Raw genomic sequence first — 22,195 nt, 5'->3', positions numbered from 1 at the left:
CTGGCGATACCGTACCACCCAATCACGCAGTCGATTTTAACAACCTTTATTGAATGACAGTTAGCTGCAATCAACACTAATTCCCTTAGCTTAATGGGATTTTTGCGCTTTACTTCGGGATTACTATCCAGCAATCAAGGAGGCAAGAAGCGCCCGAGACACGCAGCGGTGTGACACGTTTAGCAAGGCCACCGTTTACACCCCGCTGAGGCACCGATCCTACTCGGTGATGGTGATGGCCTTCTCCACAGAGATCCCTTTGATCTGGGTCGAGGTCAGCTTGGCTACTATTTTCTTCTCTCCTAGTCTCGTCGGAGTGCATACGATTTCAGACTTAATGATCCGACCAGGCTTTACATCCCTAAGGAGAAAGAAAAAACAAATAGTCCCAGCATGAGTTATGGTTCTTATTTGCCGCTTTCAAATCATTTCACTTAAAGAAATAGCCGCTGCGTGTGTTTACTGTGGGTGTTTCCTTTCTCCTGTGACCAATGTGCAGCGAGCGGGGCTCTGCACGGTGGTGCTGGCTGGTGGTCCCAGCAATCCTGGGGACCTTCCCCAGACTTCCCCGTACTGCTGAAACACTAAATTCGGCTCTGAAGGAAGCAGTTGGTTCACACTGGCCGGCAGCACCCGGCATCACAGCAGGAGTGGGGGGAGAGCCCCTGTCGTGCTCAAATGCCCTGAGCACGCCAACCTCCGTGTGGGTCTTTCTGCTGCGTGCACTGCGCCCAAACGTGGCGTGGTTTCGAACATAGCTTGCAAAGGGCCCTGTTACTCCAAATAACCGCTTCTTCAAGGGAAATTAAAAAAAAAAAGAAACAAAGTAGAGTCCTGCCACGCTCATTTCATACTGGGCTCATCTCCTTACCCCTCATCAAACTCTGCCATCTTAAATATGCCCAAGCCCTCCACCAGCAGCTTGCAGTTGTCCAGGGGCACGTTCAGCTTGTTCTTGAAGATGAAGGCACAGGAGAACTCCTTGTTCAGTTTGGCCATTTCTGGCATCTGGCAGAGGAGGAAAGAGAGAAACAAACCCAAATACGAGGGATCAGAGGGTTAATAAAGGTGCTGGAGCTGCTGCAGGTTTGCTCCTCACCACCAGCATGGTGGGGGTCAACCCCCTCATATCCTCCCCACCCTCCCGCGGTGCTGTGTGCTCTGCCCCACCGGCTGTTTTCCCAGCTTTTCCCTCAGTTTTCTCGACACGTTTTTCCTTCAGGAGGTAGAGCTGTGGGGTCGGAGATGAGCCCCATACAAACTGTCCTCTTCCATTCCCTTCCCTCCAGCAGCCCCTGCCTGCCCATTTTAGATGGGGCAATAAAATCTTCATTTCATGGCGGCTTTCAACCTTCAAATAAAGGTTGAATAGCCAAATAAAATGCTGAGGACTGAGCATCCCAGGAGGCAGATCCTCCTGGGATCTGTTTGGAAGATCCCCCGGGAATGCTGACACCACGTTGGTGTTACAGTGAGCAGGGGCTTAACCCTCGTCCCCAAGGAGCTGGGCTGGCGGCTGCCTCACCTGGACCGTGATGGGGGGGTACTCGAAGCTCATTGTCGTCTCCTTGGTGAGTTTGTCATCCGTCCCCTGGACCTCGGCAATGGCGGTGATGTGGATAAGCACTTCGTCTTCCACTGAGGCCAGCGTCTTCATGTACGCATCCGTCGCAATTTTCAGAGGGACCTGCGTCTCTGCGGGAAAGAAAACACAACTCGGTGCTTCATCACACGCCCAGGAATTGGGTGGCAAAGTCGGCTCTGGTGGCCGGTGCCCCGGGGCGTGGGATGAGGCGCATTTGGTGAGACCACCCTGCTTTTGGCCTAACCCAGGAGCCCCTCGGGGGGAAGCCCCGGCTGGGCGGGTGGTACCCGGCACATGCAGCCCATAGGAAAGGCGGCTGAGCCCACACCATCTCCCCGCTAAGCCGAGCGCTGGCTTGGGCTCACATCCAGTGCCTCGGCAGCCCTTGTCCCTGGCTGCCCTGGCACTCAGGAGGAGGCAGAGAGGGTGAGGTTGGGTACATTTAAGCCTGTGTCCCCTGGCGTTTCTCTGAGACACTGCTTGCTATAAAATTAGCGGCTTTCCTTTCACTTCAGATTTTATCTTTAATTGCCTGGACAAACTGCCAGTGGCTTGGAAAAGCCCTGGAGTCAGCAGCACTGGAGCCTGAACATTGCTTTAGCCGCAAGACTTCCTGGCTTCTGGGAATCAAAAAAAAAATGCCTGTCCTTATCTCTAAATGTATGTAGCTACCTTTGTGTCCTACCCTGCTGCATTTTGACAGCCACAGTGTACGTGTGAAAACATTCAGCAAACACCAGCAGCAAAGATTATTTTTTTTTGTGAGAGTGACTCACGCTTGGAGTGAGCAAATGCTGTCAATTATTCATCACTCGTTAGTCTCTCGTTTAGCAAATTTCAGTCACATTGCTGGGGATCATAAATGCAACCCAGGTCGCTCAAAGATACACAATGAACACCAAACAGCTCTGGGGATCAGCCAGGCAGGCAGCCATGAGGTTGAAATGTGCTTGGGTGAAGAGTTCAGAAAGTAACACTCACCAGTATCACCACCAGCTGATCAACATTAGAATGGCAAGCACAAGAACAAAAAAAGGCTGGTATTTCCAGCCATCTAAATCCTGTGAGAGATCTAACCCATACGGATGCACCTGAAGCCTGTGGTGGCATCTTTGATGCCTACATGGGGAGGACGGGAGGGAGATGCTCCAGCACACCTCACTCGCACCGTGAAAACATCTGTCTGCCCGCACTGATGTATGTCTAGCCATCTTGTTGAAGCTGCAGCAGGGACAGCGCCTTCACATTTTGGTCCCCGCTACGGTGGGATGCCAGTTTCTAACTGAGACTCCCAAATGCAGTAACAAGAGAGGTAGGTAGCAGGCAGGCAATTTCTGCTCTTCATGCCGTACAGAGCCATGCACTGACCTATAGTGGAGCTATTATGAACCCGCTCGAGTGCAACCCCAGACTGCCACAGTAAATATAGCCCATAGAACACAGCAAGCTTTCCGTGCCTACCAGATTTGCCTTCAAGCTTGACGGTCTCCTTGATATATCCAAGGCTGGCCTCAACTTTCCCAGTATAGGACTGCAGCTGGCAGGAGCCAGTAAGGTTGATGGTCCAGCTCCCAGGAGTAGAGATCTTCACTGTGATGGCCAATTCAAGGGGATTGCCAGGATACAAAGCTTCTTTATTGGTTATCTCAAGCTGGAGCCCAGTCTTGGAGACTGTCTCATGCAGGACCTCATGCTCAGAGATCACGGCATCCATGGGCACGGTTGAAGCGAAGCGTGCACGAGGTACTATTCCTGAAGGGCGTATGAAGGAGGAAGCTTTCTGCATGGCCTTCCTTTCCTCTTCAGAGCCTGGATGAAGAAAACAGATGCGTGATAGCTGTATCTCAGTCTCCTCACCCAGAGCCACCTTCCCTTTATTTATGTTTCTCCTGCTGAGCAGAGAGGATGTCAGGGCACCTCCAGCCTCTGCTCAGGAGACCCCTTGGTTTACACTGCCATAGGATCTAACTAAGAACAAGTCTTATGAGGAGCAGTTGAGGGAACTGGGGTTGTTTAGCCTGGAGAAAAGGAGGGTCAGGGGAGACCTTATCGCTCTCTGCAACTACCTGAAAGGAGGTTGTAGTGAGGTGGGTGTTGGTCTCTTCTCCCAAGTAACTAGCAATAGGACGAGAGGAAATGGCCTCAAGCTGCGCCAGGGGAGGTTTAGATTGGCTGTTAGGAAAAATTTCGTCACCGCAAGGGTTGTCAAGCCTTGGAACAGCCTGCCCAGAGAAGTGGTTGAGTCACCATCCCTGGAGGTATTTACAAGACGTGTAAATGTGGTGCTTAGGGACATGGGTTAGTGGTGGACTTGGCAGTGTTAGGTTAATGGTTGGACTTGATGATCTGAAAGGTCTTTTCCAACCTAAACGATTCTACGATTCTAACTGTAGCATTTTGCACTGGAAGAATTTCCTGAAGGAGACACTTTTAGAGGGTGGATGCTCTTAAATTTTGCAGCCTAAGATCTTCCCAGTCCTCACTGGGAAGGGTTTAACAGTCTAGCACAACATGGCCGCATCTGAGAACTGTGGGGAGGGAATGTGGGGTTTTTTTTGTTTCTAATATGGTCTGGGGAATGGAAAGACAAAAAGAAGAAGAACGAAGAAATGAAGCAACGGTGAGTCCGATCACTATGTTGGTCACTCAGCCCATTTCTTTCACAGCCTGCAAGTTTGCTCGCACCCATCTCTAAAGAGCAGCCCGTAGCCGTCCCTGTGGGCATGAAGATGCCCAGAAGCAGCACTGCCTCCCCCAGGTCTCCAAGCCTTACACGGGGTTTGCCACTGCAGCTACCCCTGCAGTTTTCTGCTGGAGAAAACATGCATTGCGGGGTGATCTACACGGCCAGGGGTCTCCTCTTTGGCACTACTTTAGAGGATGGGGGCAGTCACCTTCAGGGTACTTGTACTGCGCGGTGATGTCTTCCCGCTTGTCCTGCCCCACGGCTTTTGTGCTTATGTTCACGCCGATGCCTTGGCTCTCCGTGCTAATCCTGATGTACTTATCCTTGCCGTTCACCTTCTTGACGAGCCAGTAGACTTTGTCAGCATTCACTTCCGCATACACAAACTTGCTGTCGAAGGGCAAATACACATCCCCCTCTCGGATAGCCTTCAGCGGGCATGGACCACACTGGAAAATACCTAGAAAGCAGATTCAACACCATTTGCTTTTCCAAATATGAGCAGACCCTCCAATTTTTGTTCCACCTTCCCAAGCAGGAATCTGTGGCCATGGTAGTTGACTCTTAGTAGTAAATATTCCTCAGTGATGAACTCCAAAAGCCCTCATTTATCCCATATTTGTTTGGGCTTTTTTATAGATGACCAAGGTCTGGTAAGAGCTTTTATGTGTTTCCCCTCACTTAAATAATTTTGAAAGTCATGGCTCGGTGATGGAGTCAACCGGGTCCAGCCAGCTGTGTTTGACCTCCTGGCAATACCCCACTTTCTGCACAGCCTTGAGGATTAATGTTTTCTTTCCTGCCTCCAAACTCCCTGCATCTGTGCAGGGAGGGTAGTCACCTATTTTGGCAGTCACTCCTCTCATTCACCAATGAACGGACCCATGACTTCCTCAGGAAAGTTCTACAGAAAGCATCTTTACTGGGGAAAGCTGTGGCACCTCTTATTACAGACTGCTTTGAGTCTTCTACTTCACCAAAGAAACCAGAGGATGGTGGAAAGAGAAATTAGTTCCGATTTCCAGCTGTGCGCTCTAACCTCTGAAATGACATTCATGTCCCCACAGCATCCTACAAGGTTGGTTTTCTGCCTGCCAAGAAATGCTGTTACTCCCATCCCGGGCTGAGTCGGCAGGAGTGAGACCTCTGGCTTTAGGATGTCACTGCCCAAGTGTGTAAAGATGTGCATGGGGAGTACGTGCTTTGCTGACTGGGGACCGTGGTTTTCATACGAAATGTCCGTGCCTCCCTTGGGAGTTGCAGAAGAGCCTTTCTAGGCGAATCCTACCTTGACTTTGCTCCTGAGGGGTTGAATCGATTGCCTGCCAGCCGTCAAACCCTGCTGGCAGGTCTGTCCGCTTCATCCAGGCGTCGTTCCACACGTGGAAGTTCCTGCGTGCATTTGGGTTGGAAAGAAAAGGAGTGAGCTGTTACAGCCAGAAGAGTCACGATCTCTTCTCTTAATCCTTAAGTAAGGGCAGGTTTAATGGGGATTTGCATGTAACCCTGTGAAACTCCAGGCTTTCTCTTCCTCGGGCAGCAAACCCGAAGCAGTAGGGAAATTCTCAAAGGAAAGGCTGTTGGGGCTGGGAAACACGATGCTGTGGGGCGGCGCGGGGGGTAGGAGGTGTTAGCCCCCCCTTGGCAGTACCAGATAGAGTCGAAGGATATCGAGTTTAGCTTTTCTCCGAATTCGTTCAGGTAAATGTCAATTCTCAGGTTCTCCTCTGTATCGTGTGCCGAGTTGAAGTTACTCACGCAGCGGCACGGGATCCCCAAGCAGCGCATGACTGCAGCACAGACAGACAAAACACAGGGTCACAAAATCACTCAGGTTGGTGGGTGCCTCTGGGGATCATCTCGTCTGACCCCTCTGCCCACCCAGGGTCCTCTAGAGCAGGTGCCCAAGACTGTGTCCAGACAGCTTTTGATTATCTCCAAGGATGGAGACTCTACAATCTCTCTGGGCAACCTGTGCCAGTGTTCTGTCACCCTTACCGTGAAAAAAGCTTTTTTCCCAGGTTCAGACAGAACCTCCCGTGTTTCAGGTTGTGCCCATCACCTCTGGTCCTGTCGCTGGGCACCACTGAGAAGAGCCTGGCTCTGTTTCCCTCGCTCCCTCCCGTCGGGTATTTATACACATGGATAAGACCCCCTAAGCCTTCTCTTCTCCAGGCTGAGCAGTCCCAGCTCCCTCAACCTCTCCTTACATGACAGACTCTGCCACCTCCAGCGCTCAGAGGCATGGTAATTCGGCTTACTAGCACAGTAATTAGGATATCAGAGAACGGAGACAGTTCACTGTTTACCTGTAGTGAGGACTCCTGAGAAGACCCAACATTGACCATAAGAGACCGGCTTCTTTGTTTTGTAATACTTCTGCAAAATTGAGACGCTCCCAATCCAATCCAAAGGGGAGGTCCCGTTGCTGTAATTCCCTGACCAGTCCCCCCGCAGGACACCGCTGTCATCATTGGCGTTAACCTGTGGCCACACACACACACAAAGGAGGAAAATACGGGGATGAGGCTGAATGAGGCTCAGACCTCAGGGTCTCTGCCCACCCTGTGGCTCCCCAGGTGCTCCACAGCCCTGTGGCACCCAGCGAGGCTGCTGGTGCTGGCTGGGGGCTCCCCTGGTTGGAAACCCTCCACCTGGATATCTAGAGGAAGGTGGCACCGCTGCTTGGGGCAGCCGAAATGCACTCTGCATCTTGTATCTTAAACCCCAGGGCTTCAAGAAGGGTCCCACCACAGACAGCAGTTGCCCCCTGAAACACAACCCTTGTGTTGGCCCTGCCAACGCAGCTGCTGCAGAAGGACAACCACTGGGGCAGCTGCAAGCTTTGGAGATGGGGAGATGCTGTATTTCGCTCCCCTCTTGCCTCCACCCAAAATGCCTCTGCCTCTTGCCTTGTGGTTTCCCAAAGATGCATCCTGAAATGGTGTTCAAGGCCCCAGGGAAAGAAGAGCAAGTAAGGAGGAGGGAAAGCTGGAGGGGCAAAGCACTTCTCCGAGAGAGGCATACCAAAGCAGACATGGCTCTGGACACAAACATAGGATCCCTTCTATTGCTCAGCTTGAGTTTACTTTTGTCCAGCAGATACATGCAGGCATCCAAGACGAATTCCTCAAACTGTTTTGGAGAGAAAGTGGAGACATTTTTATAAGCCGCTCTAAAAAAGAATTTGCTCAAACACTACGAAGTCTATCTAAGTACTTGGAGGAAACTGTCTGACTAGTCCTAATTTCTACACTTCCTTATGATACTGAATTCTCGAGCCTATAGGGCTTCCCAAAGCTGTTCTCTCCAAAGAAGGGCTTAAATGAAAACCCACCTTGGAAGACAAAAGCTTGTCTCATGTGTCTTGCAAAGACAGTTGGAACCTGACGCAGCAACCTTTACCCCTGTGAGTGGTCCTAAGTCACCTACGTCATCTCCCTGCTGCCCTGCAAATTACTCACAGGAGTAATGAAAACTTAAGAGTGCTACAGATACTCAGTCTATTGACATAAGTACAAAATGAACTCTGGGGAAAAAAAAAAGGTACATAAACGCAGATTATTACAGCAAAAGATTCCTAATTAGCAATTGCTGATAAAGCTCCCTGAGGTACAATTCACAGAGATGTCAAACATCCGATCCAACAAAGCTTGGCAGAATATCAATTCTTGTTGCTTAATGGCAGAATAAATATTAGAATAGGAACAGCCCTATGGACAATGCCCTTTGGCCCCTTCATGGAAAAGGCATCAGCATGAGCACTTTTGCTGGGCTATCTATATCTTGCAGCTTGAAATTGCAGACTAAAAACAAAAAAGAAAACAAACAAAAAAATCAGATTCCAACATATTTTTGTGGGGAAGTCTGCCTGGATAGTGCAGGATTCTCCGTTTGGCTCCCTGTGGGCTTTCTACAGGGTGCAAATAAACCTGCTCTGGCATCCACCTCCTACCTCTAGCCTGAGCAAGTTCCACTTCACTGGAATTATCTCAGGGGCAGCGAGGAGGAATACCCTTCCTGAGAAGGTGGGTTGATTGTGTCCTGCACCCAATTCACCTCGTAGTCGGTGAAGGCACTACTTGAACGATGACAACCTGTGCCAGTGCCTTTCCCCTATTTTTTCCTGATCATGATGCAATAGGTAAATAATCAGATGGTTTTTCCCCCGTCAGCCCTCTCCGCAGCTCACAAGCTGCTTACCAACAGCTGCTGTGTTGCATGAGAGCAGGGAGGACTCCTTACGGGAATCTTTTCAACCAGAAATGCTCCATCCCCGATTTCCATGTCCTTTGCCAGGGGTCTCGTGATCTGATTATAAACGCGCCATTAAACCCCATTCTAAAGCTGTGGCTGGGGAAAACACTTAAGTACGCAGATTACTCTAAGCAGGTGACCCCTCCCAGTGAAGCTGGCAGGATTATTCAAGTGCTTTGAGCTACTCATGGTCTTAAACTGTTTTTAGATCTGATTCATTGAAACAAACGCCTAAGGGAGAAAGAGCGAATAAGGGTAATAACGCTGACAAGACAGCTGTGTTTTACCTGCCCGAAATTCCAGGGTCTATTGTATATGTTGTATGCAGACCCAACATAGATGTAGCCTGTATCGTTGAGCACGTACTCCTTTCTCTGCGCCTCGTCGGCCATGAAGACGACATCAGCTGGAACAAACAAACCCTCAGATGTTAGGTGGTTTGCACCTATACACACTATACGAAGTTTTCCTTGGAAAGCTAAACTGGGGGAGCTGATGGTCTGTAACAATCACACCAAATGATGACCATGCAGCACTCATTTTTTTTCCTATCATGGAAGAATTTGCTGGAAGACTAAGCTTTATTTTACTCCTGTAGGTCTGTTGCTATATGACCACTATTTCATTTTAGTGAAATGCTTCTTTTTGAACAAACACTTTAGCAGACTGGGTAGACAGCAGAGAGAACTGGGGGACAGATGCCAACCAACAACACACGTTTTTTTGTCTGATTATTTTTTTTTATCTGAATTCTAAGCCAACCCAGTCATCTCAGTTAACCTTTGCAGTGGATCGGGGAAACAGCGAGGGGTGACACAGAGGTGCAAACAGAGGTGGCAGAGAGATGCCCCTTAACCCGGCATCAGGGCCTCCCCAGAGAGGAGCTGGCTCATTGCTATTGCCCAGCTTCCCGCTGGCTCCATGAGGATGCTGCTTGTGGTGTTTTAGGGAGAAAAAGCAATGTATGTGGGAAAGAGAGGAGGAAAAATGTGAGGACAATCCCTGGGAGCAGTAATTATCACCCCTGGTTGTGGGACCACTCACCTTCGCACCAAGGATTGAACAAAAGGTAGACAGCATCGTTTTCGGGCTTGTAAATGTTAGTCCCAGTCTTCACGTTCAGGGTGTATTTTCCCACCGGGGCCCTGGGCGAGCTGGTGACAGACAGCAGGCACTGGGGAGGCGACAAGGAGAGACGGCATGACGGACCCTCCACCATGGCCAGAGGCACAGCACAAGTACAGCACGAGCACCGAAGGCGGTGGCCACGGGGATGCGTGTGGGGGAAGAGGGATGGGGCGCATCCTGCATGCACAGTGGGGGAGCAATGAATTAAACAGGGCAAGGCTGCTGCCCACCGAAAATTACAGGGCTAAGGGAAAGCAGGACAGGGGTATGAGGATTTGCTCTATGGCTCCCAACAGGCTCAGTGTTGCTGCCCTCCACCGTTGTCCCGTGTGGGAGCATGGCCCGTGGGTTCTACCTCTTTGCCGCTGTTCTTGACGATGGAGATTTGCCACCCGCTGAAGTCCTGCTCCTGCTTCGGTTTCAGTGACAGCAGGGTCCCTCTGATTTTCATTGGCTTTTCACCTGGAAGCACACCCAACACGAGACACTGGAGGCTTGCACGGGTCAAAAATGACCGCGCAGTGCCGGGCGGCAGGAACAGGCAGCCGGAGGCTGCCGGGGCTCTCCCGCTTTGCCCGACGGCCGCGGAGGGGGGACCCGCTTACCGATGCCGAAACGCAGCGCCAGCTTGTCGGCAGCCTTCAGCTCCCTGCTGAAGCTGAGCTGGAGCTGAAAGGCCTGCCCGCGCCGCACCACCAGGTTCTTGATGTTGTACGCATCTGTGTGGTGCAGGTGGGAGTTCTGGCTCTTGAGAAAGTCAATCCCAGTGACCTTCAGATCGGTCCCTGGAAAGCCATTAGCAGAGACGGAGAAAGAAAAAAGAAAAGGGAGTTGATGGAAAATTGGTCAGTAAAAACAGTTTTCCTCTTCTTAATGGAGCCCTGTGGGTCATAAAAACATCTAAGTGTCCAGTGGTCTAGCACAAGGAATCACACCAAGGATCACCAAAGCTAATGGACGGTGTAACAGTTATGTTATACCAGATGTTATATATTAGTTACGTATCAGTTATAACAGATGGTATATATATATATATATAAAAAAAAAATAGTATCATATCCTATTGTATAATATAATGTAACATAATGTAACATAATATAACATAATATAGCATAACAATAATATAATATATGTGTATTATTAATAAAATAAAATAAAATAAAATAAAAAGAATATGATATATGATATGATATAATATAATACTATATTATGTTATATTAATTAATATAATTATTATATTATTATTAATTAATAATATATTATATTATATTTATTATATTATATTTATTATATTATATAATAGTGTGTTAATAATATAATATAATATAATAATGTAAATACTTAGTATATGTATATACTAAGGTATATAGAGGTATATAGAGAGTCATATTGCTGGGATGGGTTACAGAGGCTGGTCGTGGTGAGCATGCATGCAGCAATCCACCCGGAGCAAGGATAAGCACCTGCCTCACCCTCCGACTATTTGGCTCCGGCTTGTTGTGGCGTGCCTCTGCCTCCCTCCCTCACCACCCAGGGAGTCTGAGGGATGTCTGACCTCCGAGGTGGCCCTGGGTGAGTGGGGAATGAGCAGCCTGAGGGAGGCAGCAGCAGTAGGAGACATAGCGTGAGGACTTCTGCCCCGCCAGCAGCCAGGCATCCAGCCAGCATCCCACCACCTCCGCGCATGGGCAGCTGCCCACCATGCGCCCTTGGGGTGCTTCCTCAGCAGCCAAAATGTTGCGAATGGGGTCTCACTGGTTTGGAAATCCACGTCTGCTGGCCCACTGCCTGCCCTTGCACGCTGCCAGCTGGCTGGGGGGCCAGCAGCCATGAGCCAGCTCCGCAGCCCACCGCGGGCCAGGAAGAGGGCACGACTGCAAGTTTTGTTGCAATACTGAAAGTCTTGCTTCTCCCTCGAAAGTGAAGTGGGGGCAGCACATCCGCATCCACATCCCACCCCCACAGCTGCTGCGGGGCAGCTCTGCTTCCCTGAGCATCTTGCACGGGAATCCACCAAAGGTCCTGACCACCACAGCATCCCCATGGGCAGCGCCCATGGTCCTGCCACGTCTCTGAGCCTTCTCCTCCTTGCCCCCATCTGCTCAGCTGCTTTGCTGGTGGCACCTTGTCAAAGCCAAGGCTGTGACAGCAACTCCTATTTGCTGCATGCCTGTGCCTTGCCGAGCCCATGGTGCATCAGCTCCCTGAGTATTACAAATGTTTGTTTGTTATTGCAGGTATTAAACAATAGTAGTAGTAGTAATAGTTGCAGCAGCAGCAGCAGCAGCAGCAGTAGTAGTAGTAGTAATACGGACAGGTGAAGAAAGTGCTGCTTGCCAAGGCACATTCAGAGGTGATGTTCCCAGGTGGTTCCCAGATAGCACACGGGAGCTTAAAAATTAAACCTTATTGTTGGGACTTTATCTCAGGATAGTTCTTTCTGGTCAAAGATTAGCCTTATATTAGCATTGAACACACCCTTCATGTTTTCAAATAATAATTAACAGTAGCTTTAATTGCTCCTTACAAAACATAGCATAGACAGCCAAGCTGGAAGTGAACCGAATGGGCTGAAATTTGACTTCCCTCAATTGCTGAGATCCCCAGTGTCTCTGGATGCCATCAGCCTGGGAAATGGGACTCTTCAGGACTCTGATTCTTTGTATTTTCCCCTCAAAAATTAGCCCCAAATAATATCACAAGTGCCATTAATCAACCTCTTATGGAAGTCTGCATATGTGAATCTTTGCAAGCTTTTTTTTTCCCCAAGGACTTCGTTTCTTCTACAACCCAAGCACCAAAGGAAGGTCTGGGGCCGGGAGCCAGCTGCGCTGCAGAGATGCTGCCCATCTAGGGGGATGCTAAATGTGGGGGGCAGCGCTCTGCCCCCCTGCACGCCAATGGTGCTTTTCTGTTTGACTTCAGCACAGGTTTGGACTCTGGGGAGAGTCCCTGCCAGGTGCCCCACTCCCATTCATTCCCAAAACAGCAGTTGATTTCGTAGGACACAGCATGTAAAATCACCGTCTCCCAGGCTGCTCTCCCCTCCTGCAACTCCGGATGGGAGCGGGGCTGGGAAAAGGGCTTGGGGCTGCAGCGTAGGAGCAGGGCTCGAAGAGGCACAACCCGGCGCTACGCTTGGGCAAAGAGTGAAGCCTTGGAGCAAAGTCTGAGCAAAGAGAAAGCCCTCAGCTTTCAATAAAGATGGGGATTTGGGGGTCATTGCGTCAGGCTTTGGCAGGCTGCCCAGGTGTGTTAGGGAAAGCCGGAGCATGCCAGAACATGGCCCAGCTATATTTTTTTGGAAGTGTCTAACCTATCTTGTACCTGCCCATTAAATATCCTTAAAGGATGAAGTCTACGTAAACAGTGGGGAGTAACAATACCTCAAGCACTTGGCTCATGAGTGATTCAGAAGAAGGTATGGGAGAGTCAGGAAATTTAAAACCGCTTATGGTAACTTCAAAATTAGCAAGTCAAAGGCATAATTGTTGAAGGGATTAATTCACAAAATGTTTTGACAGATTTGCACGGTACCAGGCAACCATGCTAACTTGAGTATCAAGAAGAGCCATCCCTAACATTGAAGAGGCTGAAATGTGCTGGTAGCTGCTGTGGCATGAGAGATGCCACGGGCAGGGCTGCATCCAGGGCAGACTGAAATCAGTGGCATTTGTGCTGGGCAGCGACTGCAGCCTTGAGTAAACTGAACTAACCGCCCATGGATCCCCACCAGATTACTACCTCTGCCTCTTTCTTCTTAGTAGCTACATAAACCATACTGTCCTGGTTTCAGCTGGGGTAGAGTTAAATTTGTTCCTAGTGCTTGGATTTAGTATGAGGAGAATGTTGATAACACACTGATGTTTTCAGTTGTTGCTAAGTACCCCGCTAGTCAAGGACATTCAGCTTAAGAAAAAAAAAACCCAAGACAAAACAAGCGTTGGGAGGGAGCACAGCCAGGACAGCCAGCCCAGCTGGCCAACGGGGTATTCCATACCGTGTGGCGTCATGCTCAGTATATGAATGGTAGGCATGTTCCAGGAAGTAGCGATCGTTACTTGGTTATCAGTCAGCGCGAGTGGTGAGAATTGCATTGTGCATCGCTCATTTTGTATATTCTGTCATTATCATTATTATTTTCCCCTTTCTGTTCTATTAAACTGTCTTTATCTCAACCCACGAGTTTTTCTCACTCTTACCCTTCCGATTCTCTCCCTGTCCCACTGCGGGGGCGGGGGGAGAGTGAGCAAGCGGTTGCATGGTATTTGGCTGCCTGCCAGGTTAAACCACGACACATATTTATCTTAATTACATAACAGTTACCAGTGGTACAGCAAATAGACTTAAAAATGACCATCATCTTTCATTAACTGATTTAATTTTCAAGTGCTTTTTGTTTGCTTGCTGCCTGCCAGATGCCAACCTCGGGTTGATGTTTTATGCAACGGGGGGTGTGGGGGTGTGTGTATGGGGGTGTACGTGTCAAAAAAATTCAGCTGAAATTGCTTAACCCTCTCAAAAAAGATGAAGGGGAAGTGAGACTTCCTCAGCATTAACAAATCTCCAGCGACCAAAGCTGCTCGACCTTGTTCCTTATGGAAAACCTGGTGTCGGGCTGAGAAGTTACCAGAAAACAGCCCTGGTGATGTGAGAGGGCTTTGGAGGGATGTGGAAGCTGATTGCATAGGATGGCTGTGGGAAAGGCCCCTGGGGGATCCGTCCTTCCAGAATTTCCTAACTCAGGGACTGCATTTTCATCCCCTGTTTCTGGACATCACCGATGTGAGGATGCACAGAGAAAAACCAGAGAGAACAGCTGTCTTGGAACATGCCCTGACAATACAGAGCACGGTGCCAAAGACCTGCCCTTGCAAGCACTGCCCATCAATCACGCTGCACTTCTGTGCAAACACACCCGTGATACCCTGTGATCCAGCTGGCATGGTGTCCTGCGCCAAGAAATGCCATGGAGTGAGCCACCGGCGCGCCCATTGCCGCATCCGAGGGGGCTTGGCCGCAGCCCGCCCTCCCCGGGCATCCTCCACGTGGCTTCCCACTCTGCCTCCTGCCAGGGGCACAGGGCTGGGTGCCCACACGCGTTGTGCCCAGCTGCCTGCAGGCACCGCGGTTTGCCAACGCAGGCATTAATGATTTATAGCAGAGCTGGGCGCGCCGAGAACGTGCCTGCTCATGGGACGGAGGCTTGAGCAGCAAGAGGCAGCCCTGGCTGCGCTCGCTCCTGGGGCAGGCCAGAAGCAAACCCAAATCCTGCCAGATAACTTTTCCCTTTTTTTAGAAGAAATTTCAAGACAGTATTTTTATTTTTATCTCCTAGTTCCATGATTTATCCCTTCTAGAGCTCCTTCTACACTGTCCCCATTGCATGCTACCTTCCTGGGAAGATGTTCAGAGCTTTGAAAGCACAACGACCCCCCAGAACAAAAGTAGGGACCTTGCACTGGTAAGGATCTGGGGCCTTTTTTCCATGAGGATGAGGTGATGGGGTTTAAAAAAACATTAATATGGAGCAGAGCGTTTATAGCATGCCTGGCATCAGTGGTCATAAGGGCTGCTCAGAAGGACAGGAGGGAAGTGTGATGAGAACCATAGTTTTGCAAGAGAGAGCAAAACTTGGACACCTGCATTTACTCCTCATCCTCACCCAGCCTCCAGCAAACACTCTCTCACATCCCAGAGACGTGAGATCAGATGCTGCTGTCCAAGACTTCCTGGAAAATTTCAGCTCATCCACACCCAGAGTATGGAGGTATGAAATGGAGGGGCTCAGAGCAGTGTCAGGACACCCTTTCCCTCATGATGGCTGTGGAGAGCTGCTCCTGGCTCCACTGCAGGCACCACCCAGCCCACACGCACACCTGCTCAGCTGCGCCCCAAACCCCAGGGGTTTTGGGCATCCTGGGATTGGGCTGGCCCCAGGAGCACAGCCAGTGGTGGTGGTTCAGCAGCTGCTAGAGGAGTGACCCAGGCACCTTTCTAGGTAGGTGCAGGATCTTCTGACAATGGACGGCCAGGGGATGGAGCTCAAGTCCAAATAAATCCCCTTTTCAGTTATTTTGAAACTTCTGTCAGATGGTATCAGCGATCACTAAAAAGCAATAATCTACACGATTAAGTAGCCTGAAAGGAAGAAATTCCTTTCACCTTGACACAGAACAAGTTTAGAAAAGCTGCGTTTCTTTCCTATTATCACCAATAAAGCCAGATGTCTACAGGTTGATGAAAAGGGATGAAAAGTGGGTTGCATTTTTGAGTTGGTTTACCGACCGTCCAAACCAGAATTTGCGCAGCCAGAGCAAACCCATCCCCCGTGAGCAGCGGTGGCACCGAAACACCTTTCCCCAAGGTGTCACCCACAGCAGTCAGAGGGGTGAGAAACCCTCCACCTCCACTGGAGCTGCCATCCTCCCTGCAGGAGACCCGCCAAACGGCACACCTAACATAGGCTATTGTATCGAGCGTTAAAAACTCACCAGCGTTATTGCTCATGGTTCTTGTCGGCGTTTCGGCCCGAGGCGCCTGCGATGCCAGCAGCTTCTGAGCTCCTGAGTAGCCTCTGCCACTTGCTTCTGAGTGTGGAGAAGGAAGACAGGCTGCCCTTTTTATCAGTGTCTCACTCTGAGGTGTCAGCAGGTCCACTGCCAAGGGGTGGTGTTTAGAGAAAGGAAGTTCCCGTGAAAAAAAATAAAAATGACTACAACTCCCTCTGCACATAGTCAGACCCTGAAAAACAGCGAAACTTAAATCCCGACTCACATGGAAGGTGGATTTGCACAATCAGATGACAAGTGGACAGACCCTTCACTGGTAAATGCTGACAAACATGGGCTAGATGAGTAACAAGAATGCACCTATGCCCTAACATCCAGGTTACCAGGACTGCAACTCGAGGGCTAACTTTACAAGGCAGCCCACAAACATTTAATCCTTAGGAAAACAGATTTCCCCATTAGGACCAGTGTGACTTTCTTTGAAGTTAATGAGATCTTTATCATCACGTTTGGGACAGAAACACTTGAAGCTGTGGGCTAAAATCTAGCATTTACAGGTGTGGGTTGGAAAGTCCAAGGATCCTGGTGCTGGCCTCCTCCCCATGGGGTGAGGCGGATGCCAGGGGAGATAGCCCAGTGGGAGCACCGGGTGGGAAAGAGGAAAAACAGTCCATGTCCAGGAGGAGCAAGAAACGTGGTGGATCAGGAGCCGTTCGCTGGCTCCTCTTTGCTGATGGCTGTACCAAAGGTGTCTGCCCAGGAGGTGGCTGGATCCAATGTGCCCCACTGCCGCCCTGGTCCTCGGGGTGACTAAAGAGGAGAGATGAGTCTACCCTATGGAGGGAAGAGCTGGTGGCACAGGCCAACAGTGACATGGGCACATTGGCCAGAAAGAGATACAAACATGTCCTCAAATACCCGAAAGTTGAAGAGGTGGCTCAGCCGTGGGAGCAGCCTCAGCCCCCTAATGCCTCCCTTCAAGGCAGCAGCCCAGGGTCTAGCAAGATAGGATTCAGTCTGCAAGGCTGGCGCGTCTAAATGTAGGATCTCCCTAAACAAGATCTCCATGTGAAGCCTTCAAAGGCACTGACTTTTCTCCATCAATTCAGGTAGCTAGGTAGGTACTTTAGGAAATGTCTGTGCAAGCTAGGTGCTGAGTTAGCAGATCCCACCCTTAGGGCATGTCACTGCTTGCTGGCAGGTGTACATTGGGTGACCTTACTTGAAAGCATGACTAGCGCATCCCAGGGTACCAAGGGTTCAGTACACATCTATAATCTTGCAGGACATCTGTATGAACATCTGATCTGCCAACATTCTTAGCAGACTGAGCATCACTCACCATTCAGCAGCAGACAATGTCCTGGCAAGTACGTACTTCACTATTGAAAAAAACACTACAACCCCAATTTACCTTTCAGCGTTGCTTTTACTCTGCATTTCTTTCCTCCTGGAAGGTGAAAGACATTTTTGTTTAGAGCCAGCATGGGATGAAGTAAAATATATGTGGAATGTCGGTACAATAACGTAACCAATAATACATGTAATCTGAACATTTACGATGTGTATTACTGGTTTCCTCTTAATTGCAGCAACAGAGTAATCCACTTCCTCTGAAGGCACCGAGAGTAGCTTTCTAATCCAGTCTCAACCTGTTATATATATATCATTCCATGCTTGGTTGGAAGCAGCTTAAATTGTGTTGACACAGTAGTCCTACAGTAAAAACTACAGATTTTTGCAAACAGGAACGGGTTGATGTTGGTAACGCTTTGCTCCTGAAAAAATTTTATGTAGGTGTGTGCTGGAGGGTCAGTGGTGGAGGCAGGGCATGTATTCACCAGGGACAGTCACATTTCCAGTCCTATGGGGTTTTGCAAAAGGCTGATTTCAACAGCGTGCACGTTCTGACCCTCGCTTTGAACTTCAGAATTCAAGGAAAGTGTGTAAGTTAGACGGGTGTGGGTTCTGCCCTGCCATGAACCTACTTCATCTTGGAAGGTGGTTGACATTTTCACTGTCTACAGGAATTTTTGGTTTATGCCAGTAGGCAGCATCTAGCTTTCAGTTCTCCCTTCATTTTGTGCAGCTGCTGGTCTTGCCTGCTCCCATTATCTTTTCCTATGCACTGGTACTACCGCAATTCAAGGGCACTGAACTTGGCATATGGTACAACACTTCTACATGGGCTTCCTCCCCTGGCTCATACAAGCTTGCCCTGCCAGGAAAGGCCATTGAACTGTAATACCCACTGAGACAGTTGTTGGCAAGGTCTGAGAAAAGGGATTTCAACTTAAACTGCAGGAACGTTTTTCAAAGACATAGTTTCAGCTTGTTTCTTGTTGTCAGCATGTTGTCCCTGTCCTTCCTACAGGCAAATCTCCTTTTGTCTTTGCTGGCCAGAGTGGCCAGAGCGGCTGGCTGTGGTTCAGCAGCGTGGCTTTTTTTCCTTCTCCTCGGTGAAGCTATGAAAAATACCAGCCCCTTTGAAATTTTTTTCCCAAACAGTTATAACAGTTTATTGCTTCAATCCGTCTCACAAAAGTATAGTCTTCTAATTAACAGAAGCAGGCGATGATATCTTTTTCACACACAACCTCCAGCCTATTACCAATAACTTCAGCGACTCACTTCCCAGCTTGCAAAATCAGACACCAGAGGCTATTAGCCTTATCTGCACCTATCTGCTGCAAGGTAAGTCACCTTATTAGCTGGCATAAGAAGGTAATAAAATGCAAACAAAGAACATCAGAATTCCCCAGTGACTGCTCCCCTGTTTACAAGCTTGCCCTTTGTCTCAGTTTTTGTTTATTTTATGTATCAAAAGTGACAAGAACAATTCAAACTTCCAGAGCCAGAGCATGACCACTGATATCGATGCCAAGTAGGAAGGACATGAAATGCAACCCAATCCTTAGCTTTACAGTTTTATTCACTTGCGACCCCATGTCTAGTTATGGAGAAGTTGCCTTTTATAATAGTAATTTCATAGATTTTCACAGAATACCAGCTTGGAAGGGACCTCAAAGATCACCTGGTCCAACCTTTCTTGGCAAAGGCACGGCCTAGACAAGATGGCCCAGCACCCTGGCCAGCTGAATCTTAAAATTCAGCTGGAATGAATTTCCAATGTTGGGGAAGCCACCACTTCCCTTGGGAGATTATTCCAATGGCTGATAGTTCTCATTGTGAAAAACTTTCCTCTTGTGTCCAGTCGGAATCTTCTCAGGAGTAACTTGTACCCATTACCCCTCCTCTTTTCCATGTGACTCCTTGTAAAAAGGGAGTCTCCATCTTCTTTTTAGCTACCCTTTAAATATTGGAACATGGTGATAAGGTCTCCCGTAAGCCTTCTTTTCTCAAGGCTGAACAAACCCAGTTCTCTCAGCCTTTCCTCATATGGCAGGCTTCCCAGTCCTTTGATCATCTTTGTGGCCCTTCTCTGGACCCTCTCCAGCCTGTCCACATCTTTTTTGCATAGCAGGGACCAAAACTGAACACAGTATTCCAGGTGTGGCTTGAAAAGCACCGAGCAGAGTGGGATAACGACTTCTTTATCTCTGCTGGTGATGCCCTTTTTGATGTAACCCAGCATCCTGTTGGCTTTCTTTGCCGCAGCAGCTCACTGGTCACTCATATTGAGCTCGTTGTCCACCAGGACCCCCAGGTGCCTTTCCACAGAGCTGCTCCCCAGCCAGGTAGATCCCAGCCAGTGCTGCACTCCTGGGTTATGTTTTCCCAGGTGCAAGACTTTACACTTGTCCTTGTTGAACTTCGTAAGGTTCTTGTTAGCCCACTCTTCCAGCCTACCCAGGTCTTCCTGCAGGATGGCTGTCCCTTCTGAAGTGTCCACTTCCCCATTCAGTTTGGTATCATCAGCAAACTTCATCAGGGTACACTTGATCCCATCATCCAGATCACTTATGAAGATATTAAACAGCGTTGGACCCAATATCGATCCCTGGGGGACCCCGCTTGTGACAGGTTGCCGGTTTGAAAAGGAGCTATTTACCACCACCCTTGGGTGCGGCCTGTCAGCCAGCTCCCCACCCATCGCACAGACCACTTGTCTAGACCATAACGCATCAGCTTCTCTAGGAGGAGGCTGTGGGAAACCTTATTGAAACCTTGGAGAAATCCAGGTAAACCATGTCCACCACTCGCCCCACATCAACCGAGCAGGTTACTTTGTTGTAGAAGGCGATCAGCTTCGTCAAGCATGATTTGCCCTTGGTGAATCCGTGCTGGCTTTTCCCAATCATGTGCTTCATTTGACTTGTGATAGCCCCCAGGAGGATGCGTTCCATAACTTTCCCAGGGGCTGGAGTAAGACTGATGGGCCTATAATTTCCTGGATCGTCCTTTAAGGCCTTCTTGTAGATGGGGGTGACATTAGCCTTCTTCCAGTCTTCTGGGACGTCCCCTGATCTCCATGACTTCTCAAAGATTATGGAGAGCGGCCTCGCGACGACGTCAGCCAGCTCTCTTAACACCCTCAGGTGTTAATGTAATGTACCGACCTACATTTTTTATAACCATCTAAGGCTTCACGTTGCTTCTATTTTGTCTTTTTTTTAGCATGTCCAGTCAGAGTAACACTCAAAATAAAACACAGATCAAAAGCACCACAGTGCCTTTTCGGCACTCTGGAAAGGTGAACTAATCCTTCCAGTTGCCCTGTAAAGTTAGTCCGAGGTGCCAAGGGGCGAGTGGTACATCCGCCAAGGTACACACTCATACAGCCCATGTCTGGGTCCTGAGGGGCACCACGGTGAGAAGGTGCCTTCCACTGACCACTGCAGGACTGCTCCCATGTGTACCATCTACTATGTGTTGAGTCCTTCCTGAATCACAGCCTAGGGAACGATAAATAATGAGAAGTCTTAGGGGGATAAAAAGAAAAAAAATGCACAGGCGGAGAACTGAATCTCCTTTGAGCTGGACCTTATTCGAGGTGCTACGTTGGTCCTCCCCTCACCATTTCATTACACTTATATCTTGGTCATTATGAATTTCCTAGTAGTGAGACATATCTCATCCACGTAATGACCTTGACATGTGGTGCTGCTCTTACTCTGAAAGGAGTGTTGATGTGATCACTTCTCACTCATGTACACCAACCATGGGCCGTGGCAGTGGCCCGTCAGCTACGCCCCAAGGGCATCCCGTGTTCCCACCAGGCAGATTCTCTTCTAATCTTACATGAGCCAACTTGTGGCAGGCAATCGGATGTCAGGGGTTGATGCAAGATGGCCAAGCCCAGATCTTAACTGATTCCAAGTCGTCCGGCCTCAGCTACCTGGTAATGAGTTTCTCACAGGCAAATATCAAAGAAGTGATTGATGACAATAAAACTCTTACAGAAATTCCATTGTTTCCTTCTCACTGAACCTTGAAAGAGGGTTTTTGGACCTGAAGTTAAGGATGTAGGTGACTAGCTTTGGGCATTTACCTCCAGAAGGAATGAAAACCATATTGCTCTGTGGCCAACCCAGCACCACCCAGGGAGTCTGCTCCTGAAGAAGGAAAGGACAAAGATAAAACAGAGATCACAACTACACATATACAAGGCTTATGGCCTTGTGATCCCTACTCAGGCAAAACACCCTTGTGTAGCACTTCCCCTGCCCTGAAAGAGAAGTCCTGTGGTCATCATAGGAAATTGAGGGTTTAGGCCAGGCCATCTTGAAAAAATGCAGAGCTGCTTTAACAGCAAGCAAAAATGTTATAATGTTAAAATAACTTTTTCAAGATCCCTTTCTCCTTCCCTGGCTGAGATGCAAGAGGCAAAATTGCAAAATCAGTCTAGATATAGGGAGCAACTATGTGTAAAGGTTGAACTCGGGATTTCAGTACTATGACTGCTTGACCCTCAACTCTGGTACAACTGTTGCAGTGGAAATACCGAAATAAGCATGCTCCACTGCTGAGAAGATTACGTCACGTATTGGACTAAAATGACTCAAGATAAGATACTTCTGCTTCTCAGCAAAATACAGAGAATATTTTGTGCAAGAAATGAGAAAA

At 49.0% G+C, this 22,195-nt stretch overlaps 1 protein-coding gene across 1 annotated transcript in view; it reads right to left on the bottom strand.

Annotated features, from left to right (window-relative positions):
• Positions 1 to 31: 31 nt before the first annotated feature.
• TGM4 (transglutaminase 4) overlaps positions 32 to 22,195 on the bottom strand; it is a 36,951-nt gene continuing 14,787 nt past the window's right edge. The window contains exons 3-16 of the mRNA XM_075143201.1: positions 16,151 to 16,400; positions 10,262 to 10,441; positions 10,012 to 10,118; positions 9,573 to 9,702; positions 8,816 to 8,934; positions 7,299 to 7,406; positions 6,581 to 6,755; positions 5,923 to 6,061; positions 5,560 to 5,663; positions 4,480 to 4,731; positions 3,047 to 3,394; positions 1,526 to 1,695; positions 872 to 1,008; positions 32 to 361 (exon numbers count right to left, since the gene is read on the bottom strand). Coding sequence (XP_074999302.1) covers positions 220 to 361; positions 872 to 1,008; positions 1,526 to 1,695; positions 3,047 to 3,394; positions 4,480 to 4,731; positions 5,560 to 5,663; positions 5,923 to 6,061; positions 6,581 to 6,755; positions 7,299 to 7,406; positions 8,816 to 8,934; positions 9,573 to 9,702; positions 10,012 to 10,118; positions 10,262 to 10,441; positions 16,151 to 16,400 — 2,361 coding nt within the window. The 3' untranslated portion in view covers positions 32 to 219. The remainder of the gene's footprint in view (positions 362 to 871; positions 1,009 to 1,525; positions 1,696 to 3,046; positions 3,395 to 4,479; positions 4,732 to 5,559; positions 5,664 to 5,922; positions 6,062 to 6,580; positions 6,756 to 7,298; positions 7,407 to 8,815; positions 8,935 to 9,572; positions 9,703 to 10,011; positions 10,119 to 10,261; positions 10,442 to 16,150; positions 16,401 to 22,195) is intronic.

Source organism: Calonectris borealis, chromosome 2, assembly GCF_964195595.1.
Source record: "Calonectris borealis chromosome 2, bCalBor7.hap1.2, whole genome shotgun sequence".
Classification (NCBI taxonomy): domain Eukaryota; kingdom Metazoa; phylum Chordata; class Aves; order Procellariiformes; family Procellariidae; genus Calonectris; species Calonectris borealis.
The sequence above is the reverse complement of the archived record's forward strand: the minus strand, read 5'-3'. Positions and strand labels throughout refer to the sequence as shown.